We start from the raw sequence: 24157 nt of genomic DNA, 5'->3' as shown, positions 1-24157 counted from the left end.
GAAAGATGGAGGCAGTTAAAGAGCATTAGGGCTAGCAATGAAGCCCTGTAAGACTGCTGTTGCAAATCCAGCTCTGGATTTAGAAAAGATAGGCAAGTGGTAATGCTTGATGAATGTATGTACAGAGCACCAGGTTGCAGCTTCCAGGATGTCCCTGGTAGGGACTCCTCTGAGAAAAACAGCAGAGGTAGATGCAGCCCTGGTGCAATGTGTTCTTACCCCCTGTGGGGTAGGTTTTTCATGGTGCTTGTAGCAAAATGGATGTAATGTGCTATCCATTTGGAAATGGTTTGCTTTGAAATGGCCCTCCCCTCTGCCCCTGCAGCAAAGCTGACTAGCAGCTAGTCAGATTTTCTGAGAGGCTTAGTCCTGTCCAGACAGAATCTAAGCTGTGTGTGCACATCCAGGGAATGCAATATCCTTTCCCCTTTATTCCGGGCATTAGGGAAAAAGGTAGGCAAATGAATGGACTGGTTCAGAGCTTTACTAGATACCACCTTGGGCATAAATGATGGATTAGCCCGGAGGGAAACCCTGTCCGCATGGAAGATAATGAAGGGTTCCACTGCCATAAGGGCCTGCAGTTCAGACACTCTTCTTGCAGAAGTGATGGCTAGAAGTAAAGCTGGTTTTCCAAGAAAGAAATTTCAACTCTACTGTAGCAGCTGGTTCAAAGAGGGGAAGAGTACGTTTCTCCAACACAAAGTTTAGGTCCCAGGTTGGAGTGGGAGGTCTCCTGGGGGGGGGGGGGCTTAAATTTTTGGCCCCTCTAAGGAATTGTTTTAGCAGTGGATGAGAGAAGAGGGGAGGCTCAGTATTGTAATGTGCTGATATGGCTGAAGCATGAATCTTAACTGACGAGAAAGATAGGCCCTTGTGGAGCATTTCTGTTAAACAATCTAGAATATGAGGTAAGCTGGGCACAGTTGTGCCCACCCCTTGAGACTGGCTCCAGGAACAGTATCTTTTCCACTTTTCTGAATAGGATTTTCTAGTACTAGGCCTCCTTGCCTCAAGAATGACATCCAGCAACTGCTTACTGAGGGTTGCTAGAGGTGATCTCAGGGGATTAGCCAGGCTGCAAGGTTCAGGGTTTGAAGATGAGGGTGCAGAATCTGGCTCGCCTGCTTGGACAGCAGGGAAGGAGTCTGAGGCAGATGCCATGGTTGTGAGACTGCACAAAAGGGGGTACACCAGTGCTGGCGTGGCCAGTCTGGTGCAATCAGTATTGTCCTTGGCTAGTCCTGTTTGATCTTTAGCAGGACCTTCAAGAGGAGATGCAGGGGGGGGGGTATAAACTGAGAGGCCTTCCCAGGTAAAGGACAGGGCCATCCACTTTCCAAACTTGGCAGTGGGGAGTTCTGGTGCAGTACTTTTTCAATTGGTGGTTCTGAGGGGAGGCAAACAGGTCTACCTCTGGAGTCCACAATTTGTTCCTCAAGAGCTTAAATATTTTGGGTTCCAGTTTCCATTCATGTGGGTCCATGAGATTTCTGCTCAAGTCGTCTGCCAGTGAATTTAGTTTGCCTGGCAGGAACTGAGCTTGTAGGTTCACTTGGTTGCTCAAGGCTGTGTTCCACAGAGCCATGGCTAGTCTGCAGAGTGGGTAGGAATGGGTTCCTCCCCTGCTTGTTTATGCACCACATAACTGTGGTGTTGTCTGTCTTTACCAATAGTTGTCCTGGAAGAATAAGGCCTTTGAAGGCTGTCAGAGCTTTCTGTACAGCTAACATTTCTTTTTGATTGATATGCAGGTGCATCTGTATTGGGCTCCACTTGCCCTGAATGCACTGCCCTGCCATGTGAGTCCCCCATGCATAGTCTGATGTATCTGCTGTTAGGGTTTGGGCGGCAGGGGGTAGAGTGAAAGGGAGTCCCTTGTTGTGGTTGCAGGCCTCTGCCCTTAGGCAAGGGATGACAGGAATCATTGTTTCCAGGTCCTGAGAATGCGGACACCATAGACTTTTTAGATACCATTGAAGTTTCATCATATGCAGTCTTGCATATGGAATTAACAGAATGCAAGAGGCCATGAACCTAAGGGCTTGCAGGAGTCTCCTTGCAGATAGCTGGGTTTTTGTGGCCAGTAGGTAGAAGTAGGTTCTCAAATAAACTTGTTTCTCTGGAGTGAGGAATGCCATCAGGGAATTTGTGTTCAAGCTTGCTCCCAGGAATACAATCTGTTGGCAGGGTACTAGGTGTGATTTCTTCTCACTGATGGTGTACCCCAGTGAAGTTAGAAGTCTCTTTAAAAATGCCAGGTACTGTAATAGCAAGTCCTGACTCTCTGCCTGAATCAGGCAATCGTCCAAATATGGGAAAATCTGAATATTTCTCTGCCTGCAAAATGCAATGGCTGGAGATAGGCACTTTGTGAATACCCTGGGCACAATAGATAAGCCAAAGAGAAGCTCAGAGAACTGAAAGTGCATGGAGCCTGCTCTGAAGCGTAGGTATTTATTGCAAGACTCCCTTATCGGGATATGCAAATAACCTTCTCTTAAATTTAGGGTTGCCAGCCAAGCATCCTTGGCTAGCACAGGAAGAAGCTGTTGAAGAGTTAGCATTTTGAATTCTGGAACCACCAGAAAGGTGTTGAGGATAGACAGGTCCAGGATAAGGATGCTACAAGTTTTCTTTTCTGGGAACCAGGAACAGTCTTGAATAGAAACCTTGTCCCCTTTTTTCTGCTGGGACAGGCTGAATAGGCTTGATGCTGAGGGGAGAGAGAGAGAACTTGTTTTTGGGCCTCCGCCCACTGGTTTGGGGGGAGGTCTGGCCATTCACTTGGGGAGGGGAGAGAGTGGAAGTGGAATCTGTATCCTAGGGAAACTATGTTTAAAACCCATTTGTCTTGGGTAATGAATTTCCAGTTGTTTGCATGCAGGGTGAGCTTTTCTCCTAAAGGTGCAAGTAGTTGAGCAAGGCTTGGAAGAGTTAAGGATAACTCATTGTGCAATTTTCCATAGGAGGGTGGCTTACTACTCCCTGCTATGGAAGTGGGAGCCCCCCACAGCTTAGATCTGTGCATAGCCTGAGACTGAAGTCTTGGTGGTCTGCTCCTGGGTTTGGACTGAGAAGGCATGGAAGAGACTGGAAAGGACCAGTTCTTTGAAGGCCAGTGCCTACTGAATCTAGGTAGCTGTACTTGCAAGAAATCTTTAACAGTTTGCATAGATTTAGCATTTTCCTCCATTCTTTTGAGGACTTCTTTGTCTTTGTTGATAAAAAGGCAGTCTTGGTTTATGGGTGCATCCAGTAAATTAGCCTTAACATGATCTGGCAAGTTTTGTTCCTTAAGCCAAGCATGCCTTCTAAGTGCAGACCCAGTGACAGCAGCCCTGCAAGATGCTTCTAAAGCATCAAAACCACATTGGAAAGTATGTTTACCAACTTGTTCAGCAGAATGCATTAACTCTTGTAAATCTTTGAGTTCAGCACAGTCAGGAATCAACATCATTTTCTGTTTAAGTAGTCCCACAATATGTTACTGATACTTTAACATATGAAGCTGGCAATTTAAAGCCCTAATGGGCAGAGTACTAGAGGTATATACCTTCTTACCCCATCTGTCTAAAGCCCTAGAATCCCTGTCAGGAGGGGTAGGATTCTTGGCAGTAGTAGCCTTAAAGCTTTTAGGTCCTTGGGAAATGGTCTCTGGATCCGCAGTAGGATTCTTGAGGAAGAATTTGTGAGAGTCACGTACTCTATAGTACCTGTCTGGTTTCCTGGGAGCTGGAGGCAAAGTGTCCGGGGTAAGGCTGGATTCCAGGAAAACACCATCTACAATCTTCAGAACAGGAGGGATAGCTAGAGGCCTGTGCTGAGGTAGGTTTAAGAATTCCCCAAGTCTCTTTTTGGACTGTGAATAGTCCTGGCTTTCCCAGCGGAGATATTCCCTAAGGGTATGCAAGGTTTCACCAAAAGAAAAATCCTCTGGAGGGGAAGCAGAGGGAATGGAATCCTCAACATCAGAATCCTCATAAGTAGATAAGGGTAAATCCTGGTAGTCAGAAGGAATAGAGACTTCAGATTCCTGATCAGAAGGAAAATCAGTTCTAGGTCTCTTAGAGGGGGACGGCTGGCTTCCCCTAACTAAGGTAATAAGGTCTTCAGCCATTCTAATCATTTGTTTTTGAGGCATGTGGGCCTGAGAATGCGCTTTGGTTGTCGGTTTTCTAGGCATAGTGTGAGATTTAGACCTGAGGAATTCTGTATTTTAGTCTGACACGAAGTTGTCAGTTTAATATGAAAATCCATAGGCCTGAATACACCCTCAGAAGCTGGTGCCTGCACAGCTGCTACAGACCCATCCAAGGTGGAGACATCCGCAGGTTCCATAGTCGAAGAAGCATCTCGTGGCACACCAGATTCCGAATGGGTCTAGAGGCTTGCGAATCTGAGTACCGGCAGACTGGCGACTAGCTTAACGGAAGCATCGTCGGCAGTTTTGGACCTATGTGGTCGGTCTCTGCCTTTATCCTTATGCTTTTTTGGAAGATTGGTAGTTGAATGGCTTAATGAAGCCATTTCAGAGTACAGAGATCAAGAACGAAAGTATTTAGCTACAAAAATAGCCCGATGATGAATACTTCTGGCGTTGAACAAGGCACAAAACTGACAGCTAGGGACGTCGTGGTCTGGACCTAAACAGCTGACGCAGTAAGAATGAAAATCTCTATAAGGTATTTGCTTTCCACAGACAAGACAATTAATTTTTTCTGACATCGGTTAAAGCAAGAAAAAAGGATCCCCAATGGGGTACTTATCTTTCTGAAGACTTCAGGTCTGAAACTCGAAAACGAAAATTTCAGGAGTCAGCCGACCGGCAATTGCGAACTGCTTCTGCTTAGGGCACTGCACGGCAAGAAAGACTGATGTAATGGCATCGGCTGCATGTTTTATACCCCTGACATCATGGAAGAAGCGACAGCATTCGAAGAAATCCCAAGACTCTAGTATTCAGGCCAGCTGAGGGCTACCTGCAGCACATAACCCAAATGTGATGACTGCAACAGTGAAACAAGAAGAACATCGAAAGATCTGCAAATGGGATAGGACGTATGGTTATGGGCCATGCCCAAGCAAAAAACGCACTTGTCGTGTGCGTCCTTGTGAGGAATTTGTTTCTCGCAAGCACACTTCCCCTTTTTAGCACACATAATATTAATCAAAGCCAATGAAAAAATCCAATAGGGCACTTATCTGTACTGGTAGGATGAAACGGTAATCCGTTCTGGAAATTTTAACACTCGTCTGAAACGCAATCTGCTTTCGGAACTGGCAAACAGGAGTCCGGTGTTCACTGCAGCAGGAAAATTCTGAGGAGGGTGCGTGCAGATGTTACCTTTATACCCTACGTCAGTTTATGGCCCTGACAAGGGACGTCACATGTACCCCTCCATAAACAAATAATTTGGTATAGTGGCCGGAAGGTGGCGCTCCTGGCAGCAACTCCCTACTGTTATGACCACAAGCTAAGTACAAGTTTCTCATGCTGGGTTTCCTGGACTAACTTAATATGTGAAGTCAGCCCTCAGAAAACATTTGCTTAGCAGGCAGCCATCCACACTGTCAGTCAAAGTCTGCAAGTTTATTGAATTGCTGACCTCCTCTTCGGGGTTAGAAGGTCCCCATGACAAGGCAGAATGAGTCATTATTTCCTTGCTAGGTTCAGCATGAGGAAGAACTAATGCTGCCCTAAAAAGGTGATATCCAAAATCATTTTTGCCCTCTCTTCTTTGACCTTTTGTAATAATCTGGGATTAAGGGATGGAGAGGGGGACATACAGCCAGCCACCTAGGGAATGATGAAAGCATCTGCTTGTCTAGGTCTCTTGTCTGTGTCATGATGCAACATTACTCATTTGTTTGGTTTCTTGAGAAGCAAAAAAGGGTTGATTCTGATACAAGCTATTTCTGGACTAGAGACAGAAACAATTCTCTATTCAACATCCACTCGTTGGGGTCTAATGTTACTCTGCTTAAGTGGTCTGTTGATCAGTGAAGCAATGTACTAAGCTCTGTAAATAAGTCATATCTCCTCTGCCAGTTCCCATACACTTGGAAAGGATAACCTCCAAAAGCGATAGTCGTTTATTTTCCATATAATTGGGGCACTGTCTGTCCTGATAAGCAGGTTCATTGTTGCCTAATGTTCTTGAATTGCAATATCTGCCATCAGCTCTTTAATACTTATGCATTTTTTCATAAACTTTATGTTCAAAGCATGCTGCACTCTTGCTCTCCCAGATGAGCTCCCCAGATAAAGTACGGGGAGCCTGTTGTAACAATCGGACAGCCTGGCTCAAACTTGATGGGTGCACTCTGATTCAGTGACAGCAGCCCAGTCAAGCACATACTTCCTTCTTACTGCAAGGCACATGAGGGATGCTGTTCTGTAAGAAATGTGTATTCTGGCATCACCTAACACTGCTGATTCTGCACATGCAACCACGCCAAGGGAAATATCACAGTATGTAGGAGATCAAATACCACTAGACTCTGTGGAATTCCTGAGCCAACATATTCTTGCAATATTGCTGAACTATTGTGTTGGGGGGACAAGAAAGCATGAAAGCATCAAATCCACAAAATATCACATAAAAGTGACTTGCCTTGCTGCCTGTAACAGAGACTTTAGGAGGTTTAAGGACAGTCCTATATCCTGGAAAGAATTCACGTTGGTCTTTAAAGCCCTTTTCATTCCCAGGGTGCAAGGGGCCAGTAAGAGGCAATCTTCCAGGTAAGGATGGATGCAAACACCCTTTGTTCTGCAAAAGGAAATTATCGAAGCCAGGCACTCTGTAAATACCCGGTGTGAAGAAGACAAGCCAAAGGGCAAAGATATGAACTGTTAGTGTGAATCCCCTTATCTTGAACCTTAGGAAAGTACAGTTGTGTACACTTACCATAAATGTATATGTTCGAGTGTATTCACTGTTGCAGTCATTACATTTGGGTTATCTGCTTGCAGTAGCCCTCAGTCGGCCTGATTAACAAAGTCTTGGGTCCTGCGTCGATTGCTGTCCCTTCTTCCATGACGTCAGGTCGTCAGGGGTATAAAACATGCAGCCGACGCCATTACATCACTTTTTCTTGCCCAAGATTTCAGGTGACCCCCTAATGGGAAGCAATTAATATAATACAAGGATATACCTCCAACAAAAAAACAAATACACCAAAAAGCTTTTTGAGCATAGTGAGAGTAGAGGTATAGCAAAAAGAAGAAAGGAGGCAGGAGGGAGGGTAACCAGGACTGCAATAGTGAAATACACTCGAACATCTACATTTATGGTAAGTGTACACAACTGCACTATGTTCTTCATGTTTCACTGTTGCAGTCATTACATTTGGGTACATTCCCAAAGCTATGGTTGGGAGGAGGAATTTAGATAGCATTAGGACCAGCTATAACGCCCGGCAAGACTGCAGTGGCAAAGCCAGCTCTGAATTGAGAAAACTGGCAAATGGTAATGCTTGGTGAAATTATACACAGAACTCCAGGTAGCAGCTTCTAGGATGCCCCTGAGAAAGGCTGTAGAGGTAGATGCAGCCCTGGTTGAATACGGTCTGATGCCCTGTGGGATAGGTTTTCCATGGTGCTTATAGCAGAAATGAATGCAGTGGCCTATCCATTTTGAAATGGTTTGCTTTGAAATAGCTTTCCCCTCTGTCCCTGCAGCAAATTCCACCAGCAGTTGTTCAGATTTCCTTTGAGGTTTAGTCCTGTCCAAGTAGAATCTAAGTTGTCTGTGCACATCTAAGGAGTGCAGTATCCATTCCCCTTTGCTCTGTGGGTTAGGAAAGAAGGTCGGCAAATGAATGGACTGATTAAGAGCCACACTGGATACCACCTTGGGCATGAAGGAGGGATTGGTTCTGAGGGACACCCTGTCCACATGAAAGATGATGAAAGGCTCCACTGCCATAAGGGGCTGTAATTCAGATACCCTTCTTGCAGAAGTGATTGCTAAAAGGAAAGCTGTTTTCTAGGAAAGGAATTTTAAATCTGCAGTAGCAGCTGGCTCGAAAGGAGGGAGAATGAGTTTCTCCAAGACAAAGTTAAAGTCCCAAGCTGGAGTTGGAGCTCTCCTGGGTGGCCTTAAATTTTTGGCCCCTCTGAAGAACTGTTTGAGTAGTGGGTGAGAGAAGGGGGGAGGCTCTGTGCTATAATGAGCTGAAATGTCTGAGGCATGAATTTTGATGGAGGAAAAGGACAAGCCCTTATGAAGCATCTCAGTCAAATATTGTAGAATCTGAGGTAAATTGGGCACTGCTGCACTCATCCCTTGAGATTGGTTCCAGGTACAAAATCTTTTCCATTTTGCAGCATAAGATTTTCTAGCACTAGGCCTCCTAGCCTCTAAAATGATATACATCACTGATTTACTGAGGGGTGGTAAAGGAGAGATTAGGTAATTAGCCAGGCTGCTAGGTTCAGGGTTTGCAGCTAAGGGTGCAGAATCTGGTTCTCCTGCTGAGACAACAGGGAAGGAGTTTGAAGCAGGTGCCATGGGGCCAAGTGTGACACACTGGGCAGGAGGGGGTACCAGTGTTGGCATGGCCAGTCTGGTGCAATTAAAATCGTCCTTGGCTTGTCCTGTTTGATCTTTAGTAGTACTTTGGAGAGCAGAGGCAGAGGAGGAAAGGCATAAACTGATAGGTTTATCCAGCTGAAGGATAGAGCATCCACTTTCCAAGCTAGTTTGTGGGGAATCCTTGTGCAAATTTTGTCCAATTGATGGTTCTGGGGGGAGGCAAACAGGTCTATATCTGGGATCCCCCATTTGCTTGTCAACATGTTTAAAATCCTTGGTTCCAGTTTCCATTCCTGTGGGTCCATGAGGTTTCTGCTTAGTCCATCTGCCAGTGTATTTAGTTTTACTGGCAGGAATTGAGCTTGTAGATTCACTTGGTAGCTCAAGGCTGTGTTCCACAATGTCATGGCTAGTCTGCAGAGGGGGTAAGAGTGTGTACCCCCCTGTTTTTTGTATGTACCACATGACCGTAGTGTTGTCTGTCTTTACCATTAGTTGTCCTGGAAGAATGTGATCCTTGAAGGCTGTCAGAGCATTCTGTACAGCTAACATTTCCTTTTGATTTATGTATAGGTGCATTTGACTTTTTGCCCTGAATGCACTTCTCTGCCAGGTGGGCTCCCTATGCATAGTCTGATGCATCTGTTGTTAAGGTTTGGGCGGCAGGGGGTAGTGTAAATGGTAGTCCCCTGTTTTGGTGGCAGGCCTCTGCTCACCAAAGGAACTCTAGGCGTAGGCAAGGTATGATAGGAATCATTGCTTCTAGATCCTGTGAATGTTGACACCATAGGCTTTTTAAGATACCATTGCAGTTTCTTCATATGCAGCATTGCATATGGAATTAGAAGAATGCAGGAGGCCATGAACCCCAAGGCTTGCAGTATTTGCCTTGCAGATAACTGGGTTTTTGTGGCCACTTGATTGAAGTAGGTTGTCAAATGAATCCGTTTATCTGGCGTGAGGAAAGACATCTGGGAAGTTGTATTCAAGCTTGCTCCCAGGAATATAATTTGTTGACAGGTTACCAGGTGTGATTTATTTTCGTTTATGGTGTATCCCAGACAAGTCAGTACCCTTTGAACAAAGGCCAGATGATTCAAAAGTATGTCCTGGCTTTCTGCCTGAATTAGACAATCGTCCAGGTATGGGTATATTTGAAAATTTCTTTGCCTGCAGAATGCAATGACTGGAGCTAGGCAGTTTGTGAATACCCTGGGCGCAGTAGATAAGCCAAAGAGCAGTGCAGAGTACTGATAGTGCATGTAGCCTGCTTTGAAGCATAGATATCTTCTGCAAGACTCCCTGATAGGGATGTGCAGGTATGCTTCTTTTAAGTCTAGTGTTGCCAACCATGCATCTTTGCCTAGCATAGGAAGGAGCTGGTGAAGAGTCAGCATCTTGAATTTTGGAATCACCAGAAAGGTGTTTAGAGTAGAAAGGTCAATGATAGGACGCAATGTATTGTCTTGTCTGGGTACCAGGAACAGTCTTGAATAGAAACCTTGTCCCTTTTCCTCTTCTGGTACCAAATGAATAGCCCCCATGCGTGAGAGAGTACTTGATTTGGGGCCTCTGTCCACTGATTTGGGGGTAGATCTGGCCACCTGCTTGGTGTTGGTAAGGTGTGGAAGTGAAATCTGTATCCTTGGGAAACTACATTTAAAACCCATTTGTCCTGGGTAATGAGTTCCCAGTTTTTGGCCTGCAGACCAATCTTTCCGCCTAAAGGAGCATTCAGTTGGGAAGTGCTTGGAAGTTTTAAAAGCAAGTCATTGAGACAGTTTTCCATAGGGGGAGTCTTACTTCTTCCTGATTTGGGTGCGGAAACTCCCCACTGCTTAGTCTTGTGTGTCCCCTGGGAATAAAACCTGGGGTTTCTGCTATGTCTGGGTTTGGCTTGAGAAGACCTGGAAGGGACTGGAAAGGACCAATTCTTAGAGGGTCAGTGCCTACTAAATCTAGGAGGCTGAACTTGTAAGAAATCTTTAACAGTTTGCATAGATTTAGCTTAATCTTCCATCTTTTTAAGAACTTCCTCAGCCTTGCTGCCAAACAGGCGGTCCTGATTTAAGGAGCATCCAACAATTTAGCTTTAACATGATCAGGCAAAGATTGCTCCTTACGCCAAGCATGCCTTCTGAGCACAGACCCAGTAACAGCAGCCCTGCAAGAGGCCTCTAATGAATCAAATCCACATTGCAGAGTATGTTTTCCAACCTGTTCAGCAGAATGCATTAAATCCTGTAATTCTTTATTTTCCGCACAGTCAGGAATCAACATCATTTTCTGTTTAAGCAATCCAATAACATGTTGCTGATACTTTAACATATGAAACTGGCAGTTTAAAGCCCTAATGGCCAAGGTTGCAGAAGTGTTAACCTTCTTACCCCATCTATCCAGCGCCCTGGATTCTCTATCAGAAGGGGCAGGATTTTTAGCAGTAGGAGCCTTAATGCCCTTGGGTCCCTGTGAAATAGTCCCTGGATCCGCAATAGGATTTTTGAAAAGGAACTTGTGTGAATCAGGAACCCTGTAATATCTGTCATGTTTTCTGGGAGCAGGAGGCAAAGAATCAGGGGCCAAATTAAATTCCGAAAAAGCATATCTTCAGCCATTCTTATTTGTTTTTTAGGCATACAGGCCTAAGCGTCGGATTTTTAGGCATAGTTCGAGATTTAGGCCTAAAAGAAGAAGGAGGCGTTGCTTTAATATGCAAGTCTGTAGGCCTGAATATACCCTCAGAAGCCCGTGCCTGCACAGCGGCTCTGAACCCATCCAAAGTAGAGACATACGCAGGTTCCATAATTAAAGCATCTCGCGGCATACCGGACTCCGAATGGGTTTCAGTAGAGGCCTGCGAATCAGAAGTAGTGGGTATCAGGGGCTGCGAAAGCGCCTCACTGAGTACCATCGAACTGGCGACTGGCTTAGGAGAAGCGTCGTCGGCAGTTTTGGACCTCGGCGGCCTGTCTATGTCTTTATCCTTGCGTTTTTTTGGAATCCCGGTAGTTGAATGGCTAACCGATGACATTTCTGGATAATTAAACCGAGAATCGAAATATTTAGAGGTGAAAATATACCGACGACGGATAGTGCGCTGATTAACTAAAGCACAAAACCGACAGCAAGGTACGTCATGGTCAGGGCCTAGGCAAGGGATGCAGTACAAATGAAAATCTTTATGAGGTATTTGGTTTCCACAAGTAATGCAATTATTAACTTTTACTGAAATTGGTAAGGAGCAAGAAAAAGTTTCCCCAATGGGGTACTTAGCTTTAGTTGAAGACTTTGGTTCTAAACCTCGAAAACTAAAATTTCAGGAGTCGGCTGACCGGCACTTGCGAACTGCTCCTGCTTCGGGCCCCGCACGGCAAGAAAGACTTATGTAATCGCATCGGCTGCATGTTTCATACCCCTGACGACCTGACGTCATGGAAGAAGGGACAGCAACCGACACAGAACCCAAGACTTTGTTAATCAGGCCGACTGAGGGCTACTGCAAGCAGATAACCCAAATGTAATGACTGCAACAGCGAAACATGAACATCTGCCAATCCCTCTTTCCTGTAATGATGCACAGTTATGCATCACTGAGATCTAACAGTACCTTAAGTGCATGCAGAAGAATCAGATGCAAGAAATTCCATAATGGTAGCATTTTGAAATCTTGGATAATCAAAATGTATTCAGTCTTGAAAGATCAGGAAAGGAACTTAAAGGCTGTTCTTTTCTTGGGACTAGGAAAAACCTCAACTACAATCCTGTTCCTTTTTCCTAGCAACTTCTCCATGGATATATGTGCCATTAGACTCTTTGTAAGAGCATCAGATGTTGCTGACCTTTTGGGACAAGTGGAAGTCCAAGAATTTTGGTTTCTTTTGAAATTGTAAGCTACAGCCTTTTTTTTTTTTTGTTTAATATTCCAAAGTACCTATTTTCCTGAGTAATGACTTCCCACTGGTCTGCAAACAATGAAGGTCTGCCTCTTATTCTGCCTTGGAAAACTGTAGATGTGGGAATTTTGATGAGAGAGTGGAGATACTCTTGTAAGTCACAGCTGTTCCTTCTAATTATTCTATCTTTAAGGTCCGTCTTTATCATCAAATGTTCTACTTTTTTCTCTCCGTACTTCCCCTTTTCCCTTTTTGACCTCTATTCTTGTCTTGTTTGGGAGGGAGGTGCCTGCTTTTGCTTTGGTAGTTTCTGATTTATCCAGGGGACGGGAACAAAAAAGATACTCACTGTCTGAAGCCTTATGACTTTGGGTACTACCTGAATCACAGAGGTCAGCTCCTTCACCTTTGAATCTGAGGTATCGGAATCCACCTCTGGAGAAGATTCCCTTGTTATTTTCAGAGTACCCTGTTAGAGAACCTTTTTCAGAGAATTGCTGCCTTCCATTTCATAAATTCTATAAACTCATGGGCTACCTTGTAAATATTCTCAGTAGAAAACTGGGTGGTAGGGATATGAAACCCAGTCAGCTGTGGCTATAGCAACCTAAATAACGACCATTTGAGTTGCAGTACCTTGGATTTGTGTTAGGGCAGTATAGCTAGCAGACCTCAGAGTGCGCCAAAATGCCGGAGAGACATTGTTATGATCCCCTCTTGCTTCCTCCTAGGCAAGTACTATGAGCATACTGCACTCTCCTTCAGTGATAATTTGAGCAACAGAACCACAGGCCTGCACAGTGGCTCTAAGAGCAATCAATTACCTAAGTGTTTTGTCTCGAGAGGTTGTGCACGGGGCCAAAGGCATGGTAGTCTTCTGAGAGGTTGCATCACAGACTTTGACTGAACAGGCCATTGGGTACAGTGCTGTAAAGGCTCCTGACTGACACTAGTACTCTGTAGCTGAGGGGGAATTCAACTCTTGCGCAGTATCACCCACCTCCTAAATCAACTTACTCATTCAGGAGTTCATTTTCTTTGTCTTGGGAAGTTAGAAGAAATAGCAGATTCTGAGGCAAGCTTAAATAAACATCTCTGTGTGAGGTACTTCTCTAAGGATTATGTCTTGTGTTTGACAGTCCACTAATTGAAATAAGCACACTATGGACAAGTGAGTATATCGTGCTCCAATCCCAGTCAAAAAGACGCAGATTGTGGAAGTACTTGAATTGAAAAAGTTATTAACTTTTGTACCCGACAGCTACAAAACCATATACTATAAAAGCAGTATTAATAAAATAAGATTTCCAAAGACAATACCCATCCGCAACCTCTTGCTTCAGGCTAACCTGATAGACTAACAATGCAACTGGCTTGCCGGACATGCTCACTGAACTATGGAAAGAGAAATACGAAGATTGAGCCAACCAATTTTCCTTTATATTAATGATGTTTTGACATCAGCAGGGGATGTAGTCTGCCAAGTCTGGAAGGAGACAATTCTGGTATATAGGCCTGCCAACAGGATCATGCAGGCAGAAATTCCAAGAGTCAGTACAACAGTGAATCTTGAAGAATGACTGGAGTTTCTGTCATGAGGACCATACATTCCACTCCAATTTTAAACACTGCAGTGCCTGTATTTTATACCTGGTATGCTGAAAACGTCTTGGGGAATAGGAATATCATTTTTATGCTATAAATGACAGGTCAGTTTTCTATACCAGTCACAAAATACTATATAACTGCTGCATTAAGACTGATCACATTAGTCACCAGCTGATTGGAAAATAGTCCTTGAAAAAGGCTATTGCAGATGAGGGGGAGAAGAAATTGTGTTTAAATTTTTAATGAAACAGTACAGAGTAAAGGAACAAAACCTTTGGATATTACTCTAATGCAAGACTCTTTACAAGCTGAAAAACAAGCTCACAAATATTCACAGGCTGGACAATAAGCGCAGAAAAAGTGATAGAAGACCAGGCATATGAACAGCATTAATTGTGCAAAATGATCAGCTACATTTACAACAGATCACAAATGTTAAATATCATTTTTTAGTAGTTCACAGTTCTACAGCTTTGGTTTGATACTCACAGTAGTAATTGTTTCAGCAGCAGCTACCATATCTGCTAATCCAGCACTAATAATGTGCTCTTCCAAATCTTTCAACATGGGTTCAATTCCATTAGGAACTTTATCCATCAGTGAAAACATAAGGTGCAATTCTACAGGAAACAATAAAAAGTTGCTGTAGCAAGACAAGTACACTCATTTTAAGACACTTTGCAATATCAGCATAATTAGATTAAGAAACAAAAGAACAAATCATAACAAATTTTGCCAACACTTTAATGAAACAGCCTAAAAGTGATTTCACCAAGTTTAACATGGCAATGAAAGCAATTAGTTCTTGAAATTTTAAGCCCCCATTTTATATAATGTCAAAAAAAATCAAGATTTCTTATTAAAAAATGTAAACTTTTTTTTAATAAAAATTGTATGCCGCCACCCCCCCCCCCCCCCACACACACACACCCCGGCAATCTTTAAATGGGACACAGGAAATAAGAAATACACTTGTTTTTAGCAAAAACTGCTTTGCATGCTAAAGCAATATATATGATACTTGTGTACTTTATGGTAGAAAAAGATGTCTGTAGCCCCAGTAAAGACATCTTGCACTGAACCACAATGTCTTGTTTTGAAAACAAGGTGACCAGGCTGTGAAATTACAACTACAGCAATTCTGATCAAAGATACCACGGCAATCAACTTCAAAGATTATCCAAAATTCTCTTAACAGAATAAAAAATTCCTTTTCAATCCAAAGTTTCATTTTGATACACAATCTGGAATTGTGGCATGCAGAAAATACTGGCTGGCATGGGAAAATAGTGCAGCACCAAGAATACAACGATGTTAAACTGTTCACCTGCCAGAAAACGTACGAGAGTGCCATCTATAGTGGGCAACAGCTATTTCCTGTGAGACGGACCTTTAATGGTAATTCTTAAATTACTAGCTCCCATATCTTGGGTCCATGGACAGCTACTTGCTGGCACATTACCATACTGGACAATGACATCACTTCAGCTGTATCCCATTCAGTTCTGACACCCCTCCCCCTCTAAAAAAAGTATGTAGAAGAGGTACATCTGCAATAAAAAAACATTCTCAGATATAAAATGAAAAAAAAAATATTATATTATCAGAGGACAACTTCCTCAAAGCAGAAAGTTTGACTGTCCAACAAAAGAGGGACATCAAGATGGTAATTACTCCTGGCATTGTGTCAATTCAAACATCAGATGATATGAGAGGAACTCTCATACTTGGTAAACTTTACACTAAAGAAACCTCTGCAGAAAGTGCCATAGCACAGAAATCCAAAACATTATCCACAACCTCCTGAAAGGAAACAGAAGGAATAGAAAACTAAGGAAATCCTGGAGTTAGAGAATCAAGAACCAGTGCACCACGGGGAACTGAATGGGAAAAGTGCAAGGGTATGCAAGAGATACAATATTAAAATGAAGCTTCAATCCCCTTTACTGAGTTACCCTTGACTGCAATGGCCAAAGGTGGCCTAGCCATATATTAATAAGATAGAACTGTAGTTATCAATCCATTTGGAAAGGCTTCTGCCAATTAAATGCCACCCCTACCTCATATGGTGCAACAACTACACTTGTTGGCTGTTGGTGAAGCACCCACCAAGAGGAGAAAACGCTGAGAGAAGAAAGGAGCCACTTTTGAGATTTTAAGTATTTTTCTTCAGATTATTTGTTAAGATTTCTGCATTGCCGCCTACTTTTTGGCATTTTCCAGCTTGCTAAACTTGATATCTGTATTAGGAACTGTATTTAGAACACATCTAGAGCCTTTTTACTGCATTTACTGTGTTGCACTTATTTTAAAATCGTTTTTTTTCTTAAAACTTGCATTTTACCTGTCTCTGGCCTAGCACTCAAGTGTGGGGTCATTTTTTGCACTGTTCTAACTTGTTGCTACTTGTGTATCTCTGCTATCTTTAAACAAAAAAAAAAAAAAAAAAAAAAAAAAACTTGCTTTTTCCCCCACTTTCTGAAATTTAAAAGTTACAGATTTGCTGTTCTGAACTGTTTGTAAATTTCTTGGAGGCCACTGCTTGCTTGGGCTAAAGTGAAGTCTCTGTGTTCATCAGTGGCAGTGGTAAACACTAAACAGCCTGCTTGCCCCTGTGGGAGTGGTTACTGCCTAGAAACTGTAGTTTTACTGGCCATTTTGGGTCAATTCCAAACTCCTTGATCCTCCTCTCTTAAAACCCGATTGCCTTGTGGTTTTGGAGTCTTTTCAGACTTGTTGGCTGTTGGTGAAGCACCCACCAAGAGGAGAAAACGCTGAGAGAAGAAAGGAGCCACTTTTGAGATTTTAAGTATTTTTCTTCAGATTATTTGTTAAGATTTCTGCATTGCCGCCTATTTTTTGACATTTTCCAGCTTGCTAAACTTGATATCTGTATTAGGAACTGTATTTAGAACACATCTAGAGCCTGCTCACTGCATTTCCTGTGTTGCACTTATTTTAAAATCTTTTTTTCTTAAAACTTGCATTTTACCTGTCTCTGGCCTAGCACTCAAGTGTGCAGGGGCGGCTCGTGGTATCGGACTGCTCCCGGACTGCAGCCCTCCCACCTAGAAAAAAAAAAGAAAAATCTATAAACCTAAAAAACAAACAGAAAAAAAAAAAAACACGAGTCTAGACTGCAGTCCGGATAGAGAAAGACAGGTACCCAGCAATCATTGCTGCAAATGCACCCAGGAATCAGTGCGGGGACGACCGGACAGAAGAGGAGGTCTGGACTGCTTCGGCTGCAGGCAGATCCAATCATGACTGAGAGAGGTGAGTTGCTCTCGCGAGACTTTCATTGCGCAGGCTCATTCAGGAGGTAGGTGTAGCAGGTTTTGGTCGCTGGCTGGATTTTGCTGCTTCAGGTTGCTGAATTGCTCGGGTGGTTTTGCTGCTTGGTCAGACATACATCAGGCAAGTTGATATCTGTATTAGGAACTATATTTAGAACACATCTAGAGCCTGTTTACTGCATTTCCTGTGTTGCACTTATTTTAAAATCGTTTTTTTCTTAAAACTTGCATTTTACCTGTCTCTGGCCTAGCACTCAAGTGTGGGGTCATTTATTGCACTGTTCTAACTTGTTGCTACTTGTGTATCTCTGCTATCTTTAAACAAAACAAAAAAAAAAAAACATCTTGCTTTTTTCCCACTTTCTGAAATTTAAAAAAAAGTTCAGTTACAGATTTGCTGTTCTGAACTGTTTTTAAGTTTCTTGGAGGCCATTGCTTGCTTGGGCTAAAGGGAAGTCTCTGTGTTCATCAGTGGCAGTGGTAAACACTGAACATCCTGCCTGCCCCTGTGGGAGTGGTTACTGCCTAGTAACTGTAGTTTTATTCGCCATTTTGGGTCAATTCCAAACTCCTTGATCCCCCTCTGTTAAAACCCTCTTTTGCACGTTTTTGATAGCGCAGCATCGGGCAGCGCCGCTTAATCAGGTTTAAAGTATTCCCGGCTCCACAAAGTCTGCTCTTCACTTTTTCCCTTAGAACTGTTCCAAATCTCAAAGTAAGCACTCTATTTTCCTTCTAAAACCCAGCAGTAGCTAGGATAATTGTCTTATAAGTAAGCACTAATAAACTAAAGCACTACACCCTCTTATACTCCTTTTAAGTACTTGGCTCCCTATTGGTCCTTTTTGATCAAGTCAAAAAAGTAATTCCTTATAATATTCTGGCATGTCCAAAAGTCAGTTTCAGGTTTACTCTCCAGTCCAGCTGGTGAATATGGGAATCTTGAGGCAATGTTACAACTGCCTTATGTACGCAGACCACCCTCTCCTCTTCCCAACAAGCTCAAATATATGTGAGAGATGCAACTATATAGCCAAACTGAAGGCTGAGCTCTCTCAACATAGTACTGGCACGGTCAGTCTGCAGGAGAAGGTAATCACACACACCACAATTCCAGTCTCACATAGACCTATCGCAACAGCAAACCAAACACATAAACACACAAAAACATACTCGGAGGCTCTAAATAAAAATCTGCCCATGCAACAGAGACCTCGAAAGCAGACATCCAAGCAACTGCTACCCCACAACAATACCCACGTATCACATAGTTCACAAAGTCAGTGTGCCACACAGTCACAGCCCTTAAGGCTAAACAACACACCTAATACACTTGTAATAGGTGACTCTATTGTCAGACACACTGACGTCCCTCTCACCAGGCTGAACAAGAAGAAGGTCACTGTAAGCTGCCTGTTGGGCGTCAGGATCCGCCACATAAGACAAGCACTCAGGTCACTCCAAAGCAAGTACAAATATGACTCCATCATTGTCCATGCTGGTGTGAATGACCTGAGACGTACCTCCCTGGATTACATGAAAAGAGACAGAGGAGCTCTCTGATCATGTGGCCCAGGCCGGTATGACCCTGACCTTGAGTAGCATCTTACCCTGACCAAGAATGGTACCACAGTATAAAGACAAAATGATCAATTTCAACAATTGGCTAAAGTATTGGTATCACTCAAAGGGGATCCAGTGTCTGTCAGCCTGGGATGACATGCTTGACAAGCCACGTTGCTTCGCTAGGGAAGGCATGCACCTGTCACCCTTGGGTTTTCGAATACTGGCCAAGGCTCCTGCCACCCCCCATAGTGCCTTTTTTAGGCAAGGCTCAAAAGACAAACCCACCTCCTTAGACAACACAAGGAAAAAGAAACTAAGGGTAATGCTGCTCAACGCCAGAAGTCTAAACCTCAAGATGCACGCACTTGGAGAATATCGATATCTGTGCAGTAACAGAAACCTGGTTCAAGGCTCCCGAGAGCACCCCAGCACTACCAGGCTATACCTCATATCATGCTTTTCGGACCTAACCACAAGAGGAGGGGGAATATCCATATTCATCAAAGATACCCATACCTCCAGGCTAGTGGCACTGCATGAAGCATCTGAGACCATCCATGTGCAACTAACAGTGGGCAAAACTGCCTTCCAGTTTGTAGCCTGCTACAGACCACCCCCCCAAACTCTGGAAAGTACAGTTTTGTACCTACCATAAATGTGGATGTTCGAGTGCTCATACAGCTGCAGTTATTACAGATGGGTTATCCTGCCGTCAGGCGGGTCCTCGGTCGGCCGAATTCCAAAGTCTAGGTCTGGCGTCGGTTGTCGTCACTTCTTCTCTGACGTCAGTGCGGCAGGGGTATAAAAGAGGCAGCCAACGCCATTTTCTTCAGTTTTTCTTGCCCCAGATGTCAGGTGCCCCCAGAAGGAAGGCAAAACATAATGTTATGCAAACATGCAATATAGATAAATAAAAAAACAGTAGTTGCAAGCAAATACACCATAAATATGTTGTATGATAAAGGTGTTTGTCATAAGGCCTGTCCTAAGAGGGGACGGAGGGGGGGTAACCTGGACTGCAGCTGTATGGGCACTCGAACATCTACATTTATGGTAGGTACAAAACTGTACTATGTTCATTGTGCATATAGCTGCAGCCATTACAGATGGGTAGAATCCCAAAGCTAAGTAAGGGTGGTAGGCACTAAGTGGAACTAGGAGGAGCGAGGATGCCCTGCAGGACCTGCTGTGGCAAAGCCCGCTCTAGATTTTGAGTATAGTGGAAGGTGGTAGTGCTTGGAGAAAGTGTGCACTGAACTCCAAGTAGCTGCTTCCAAAATGTCCTTGGTAGGGACCCCCCTGAGGAAAGCAGCAGAGGAAGCTGTGGCCCTGGTGGAGTGGGATCTGATGTATGCAGGCACAGATTTTCCATGAAATGAATAACAAAAGCGTATGCAGTGGGCTATCCATTTTGAAATTGTCTGTTTGGAAATAGCCTTTCCTTGAGCACCTGTAGCATAGGACACAAAGAGTTGCTCAGATTTTCTGAATGGCTTTGTTCTGTCCAAGTAATAATGAAGTTGTCTGTGAATGTCCAATGAATGTAGTAGTCTCTTCCCTTTGTTCTGTGGATTTGGATAAAAGGTAGTGGATAGTCTGATTCAAAGCTACACTGGATACTACCTTTGGCATGAAGGTAGGGTTGGTTCGTAAGGAAACTCTGTCCTGATGGAAAATGATGAATGGTTGCACAGCCATGAGGGCCTGCAGTTCCGAAACCCTGCGTGCTGAGGTGATAGCCAGAAGGAAGGCTGTTTTCCATGACAAGTATTGTAGCTCTGCTGAAGAAGCCGGCTCAAAGGGAGGCAGGGTCAGCTTTTCCAATACGAAGTTGAGGTCCCAAGCTGGAACTGGTGGTTTTATATTTTTTGCCCCTCTGAGGAACTGCCTTAATAGAGGATGTGAGAATAAAGGAGGGTCTGTGTTGTATTGTGCAGAAATGGCTGAAGCGTGGATCTTGATGGAGGAGAAGGAAAGGCCACTCTAACATCTCAGCTAGGTACTGTAAAATTTGAGGTATATTTATTACCCAAGGATTCTGGCCCTTTTCTTGATTCCAGGAACAAAATCGTTTCCATTTGGCGGAGTAGGCTTTTCTAGTAGGTGGTCTTCTGGCCTCCAAGATGACATCCTGCACCTCCTTGGAGAGGAGAGTCTGTTGGGAAATTAAGGTATTCTCCATGCGGCTAGATTTAGGGTTTTGAGCTGGCTGTGAAGGGTTTTGTAGTTGTGCTGGGACAACAGAAGAGGGACTGGAGGTAGGATCCATGGTGGGGAGTGTGTCAGGCTCTTTAGGAGCAGATACCAGTGTTGTCGAGGCCAGTCTGGAGCAATGAAAATCATTTGTGGCCTCTCTGCTCTGGCTTTTAATAGAACTTTGGTCAGTAGAGGAAGAGGCGGGAAGGCATAGACTGTCAATGTTGTCCAATTGAAAGAGAGTGTGTCCACTTTCCAGGCCTGTGGATGATAGGTCCTTGAACAAAATTTTTTCAACTGGTAATTTCTGTGGGTAGCAAATAGATCTATGTCTGGCTGTCCCCATGCCTGAGTTATCTTTGAGAAAACTTGAGGATGCAACTTCCATTCGTGTGGATCTGTCATATTTCTGCTTAGGTTGTCTGCCAGTGTGTTTTCCTTCCCTGGCAGGAATTGTGCCTGTAGTTGAATTTGCAATTCCAGTGCTGTGTTCCATAGGGTCATGGCTTGCCTGCACAGGGGGTATGAATGAGTTCCCACTTGTTTGTTTATGTACCACATGACTGTGGTGTTGTCTGTCCTTATCAATAGCTGGCCTGGATGCAGTAGGTCTTTGAAGGTCATAAGAGCATTTTGCACGGCTAGCATCTCCTTTTGGTTGATGTGTAGGTGCTTCTCTTTTTGGGACCATTTTCCCTGAATGCACTGATCTGCCATGTGTGCTCCCCAGGCGTAGTCTGAGGCGTCCGTTGTGATGATTTGAGTTGCTTGAGGTACACAGAAAGGGAGACCTGTGTTTCTTTGGCATGCTTGAGCCCACCACAAAAATTCCTTTTGAAGGCATGGAATGAGTGGTATAATTGTTTCCAAGCTGTGGCTGTGTTGAGACCATAAGTTTTTTAGGTACCATTGTAGTTTCCTCATATGCAGCTTTGTATATGGGAATGGTAGGATGCAAGATGCCATGAATCCCAGAGCCTGCAGGACTTTCCTTGCAGTTAGTCTGGTGAAAGTTGCCATTTTGCTGAAGTATTGAGACAGTTGCCCTTGTTTGCCTGGCGTGAGGTAGGCCATCTGGGTGGTTGTATTTAAGCTGGCACCCAGGAAAATTATCTACTGAGAAGGTATTAGTTTTGATTTCTTTTTGTTCACTGTGTATCCCAGGAAGTTTAACAGTTTTATTACAAACGCCAGATGCTGCAATAGAATGTTCTTGCTGTCCGCTTGGATCAGGCAGTCGTCCAGATATGGGTAGATTTGTAGTCCTTGTAGTCTGCAGAAGGCAATTACTGATGCCAGGCATTTCGTAAACACTCTGACCGCAGTAGATAAGCCAAAGGGCAATGCAGAGAATTGGTAATGGGTTGAACCTGCAAGAAATCTGAGGTATCTTCTGCAATCTTGTCTGATACATGCAGGTATGCCTCCTTGAGGTCCAATGTTACCAGCCAAGACTCCTTGCCCAGCATGGGAAGAAGCTGCTGTAATGTGAGCATCTTGAATTTTGGCACCTGTAGATATGTGTTTAGGATGGATAGGTCTAAGATAGGTCTCCAATCTTTGTCTTTCCTTGGTACCAGGAATAGTCTAGAATAAAAACCTTGACCTTGTTCTTTTGCAGGTACCTCTTGAATCGCTTTCATATCCATGAGAACGGAAATTTGTCTTTGTGCCTCTGCCTTTGATTTTGTGGCAGGTTTGGCATGCTTCTCATTTTTGGAAGGGTGTGAAAGTGGAACCTGTAGCCTCTGTCTATAATGTCCAGAATCCATTTGTCTTTTGTAACAATATGCCAGTTTTTTGAAAATAATGCCAGTTTTCCGCCCAAAGGTGCTGCCATTAAAGCTTTGCTTGGCAGGCATAGGGGGAAGTCATTGTGTCTGTTTTCTAAATGACTGTGATCTATCTTCTCCACCTCTTGGGGTTGGTGCTTGCCACTGTCTTGCTCTGTAAGATCCTTGAGGTTGTCCTCTACCCCTTGGGCGTCTGTATCTGCCCCTTTGAGGTCTGTCCGTGGCTGGAAAGGACCAATTTTTGAAGGCCAGTTTCTGCTGAAGCGTGGAGGTTGTACCTGCAGGAAATCTTTCACTGTTTGCATAGATTTCGCTTTTTCCTCCATTTTCTTTAGTACCTCCTCAGCTTTAACACCAAACAATACATCTTTTTGAAGTGGTGCATCTAATAATTTTGCTTTGACATGATCTGGTAAGGTTTGCTCTTTGAGCCAAGCATGTCTCGATAACAGCCCCTGTGACAGCAGCTCTACATGAGGCCTCTAAAGCATCAAAACCACACTGCAAGGTATGTTTACCCACTTGCTCTGCACCATGCAACAAATCCTGCAACTCTTTCAAATCTGGTTGTTCTGGTTGTGTCATTTTGCTTTTCAACTGAGATAACAAAAACTGTTGGTACTTTAACATATGGAATTGACAGTTTAATGCCCTCATGGTTAAAGTGGCAGATGTATACACCTTTTTTCCCCCACCTTTCTAATGCTCTGGAATCTCTCTCTGAAGGTAAAGGGTTTTTAGCAGTAGAGGCCTTTATTCCCTTGGGACCCTGTGAAATAGTTTCTGGGTCAGCAGTATGGCTTTTATAAAGGAACTGGTGAGAAGGGACCTGGTAATACCAGTCTGGTTTAACAGGGGCTGGAGGTAAAGAATCTGGATTAAGGCTGGCTTCTGCGTACACATCATCCAAAATATCTAAAACAGGAGGGATAGCCAGGGGCCTATGCTGGGGGAGCAGTAGAAATTCCCTGAGCCTTTTCTTGGAATCTGAGTAATCTTGGCCTTCCCAGTGAAAGTGTTCCCTCAATGTATGCAGGGTTTCCCCAAAAGATTAGTCCTCGGGAGGGGGGGGGGGAGACCGAGGGAATAGACTCCTCAGCATCAGAGTCTTCGAAAGGGGAATAGGCACAATCCTGGTCCTCAGAATGATCTGAGGTAATAGAAGCCTGGTATGAGGAAGGGTAGTCTTCCTCCAATCTGGGTCTTTTGTCAGAGGGGGGTTGAGAACCCCTGATGAGAGTTATCAAATCCTCAGCCATTTTTAG

At 43.9% G+C, this 24157-nt stretch overlaps 1 protein-coding gene across 3 annotated transcripts in view; it reads right to left on the bottom strand.

Moving 5' to 3' along the window:
• The window catches only part of CUL5 (cullin 5), a 2346971-nt gene that overhangs the window by 1261959 nt on the left and 1060855 nt on the right, over window positions 1–24157 (bottom strand). For all 3 annotated transcript variants that reach the window (XM_044072614.1, XM_044072615.1, XM_044072616.1), the window contains exon 9: window positions 14531–14661. In XM_044072614.1, the coding sequence (XP_043928549.1) occupies window positions 14531–14661 (131 nt within the window). The remainder of the gene's footprint in view (window positions 1–14530; window positions 14662–24157) is intronic.

The sequence above is a fragment of the Protopterus annectens genome, chromosome 5.part0 (assembly GCF_019279795.1).
Source record: "Protopterus annectens isolate FY-2018-M chromosome 5.part0, PAN1.0, whole genome shotgun sequence".
In the NCBI taxonomy this organism is placed as follows: Eukaryota; Metazoa; Chordata; order Ceratodontiformes; family Protopteridae; genus Protopterus; species Protopterus annectens.
This window is presented reverse-complemented; position numbering and strand designations above follow the sequence as displayed.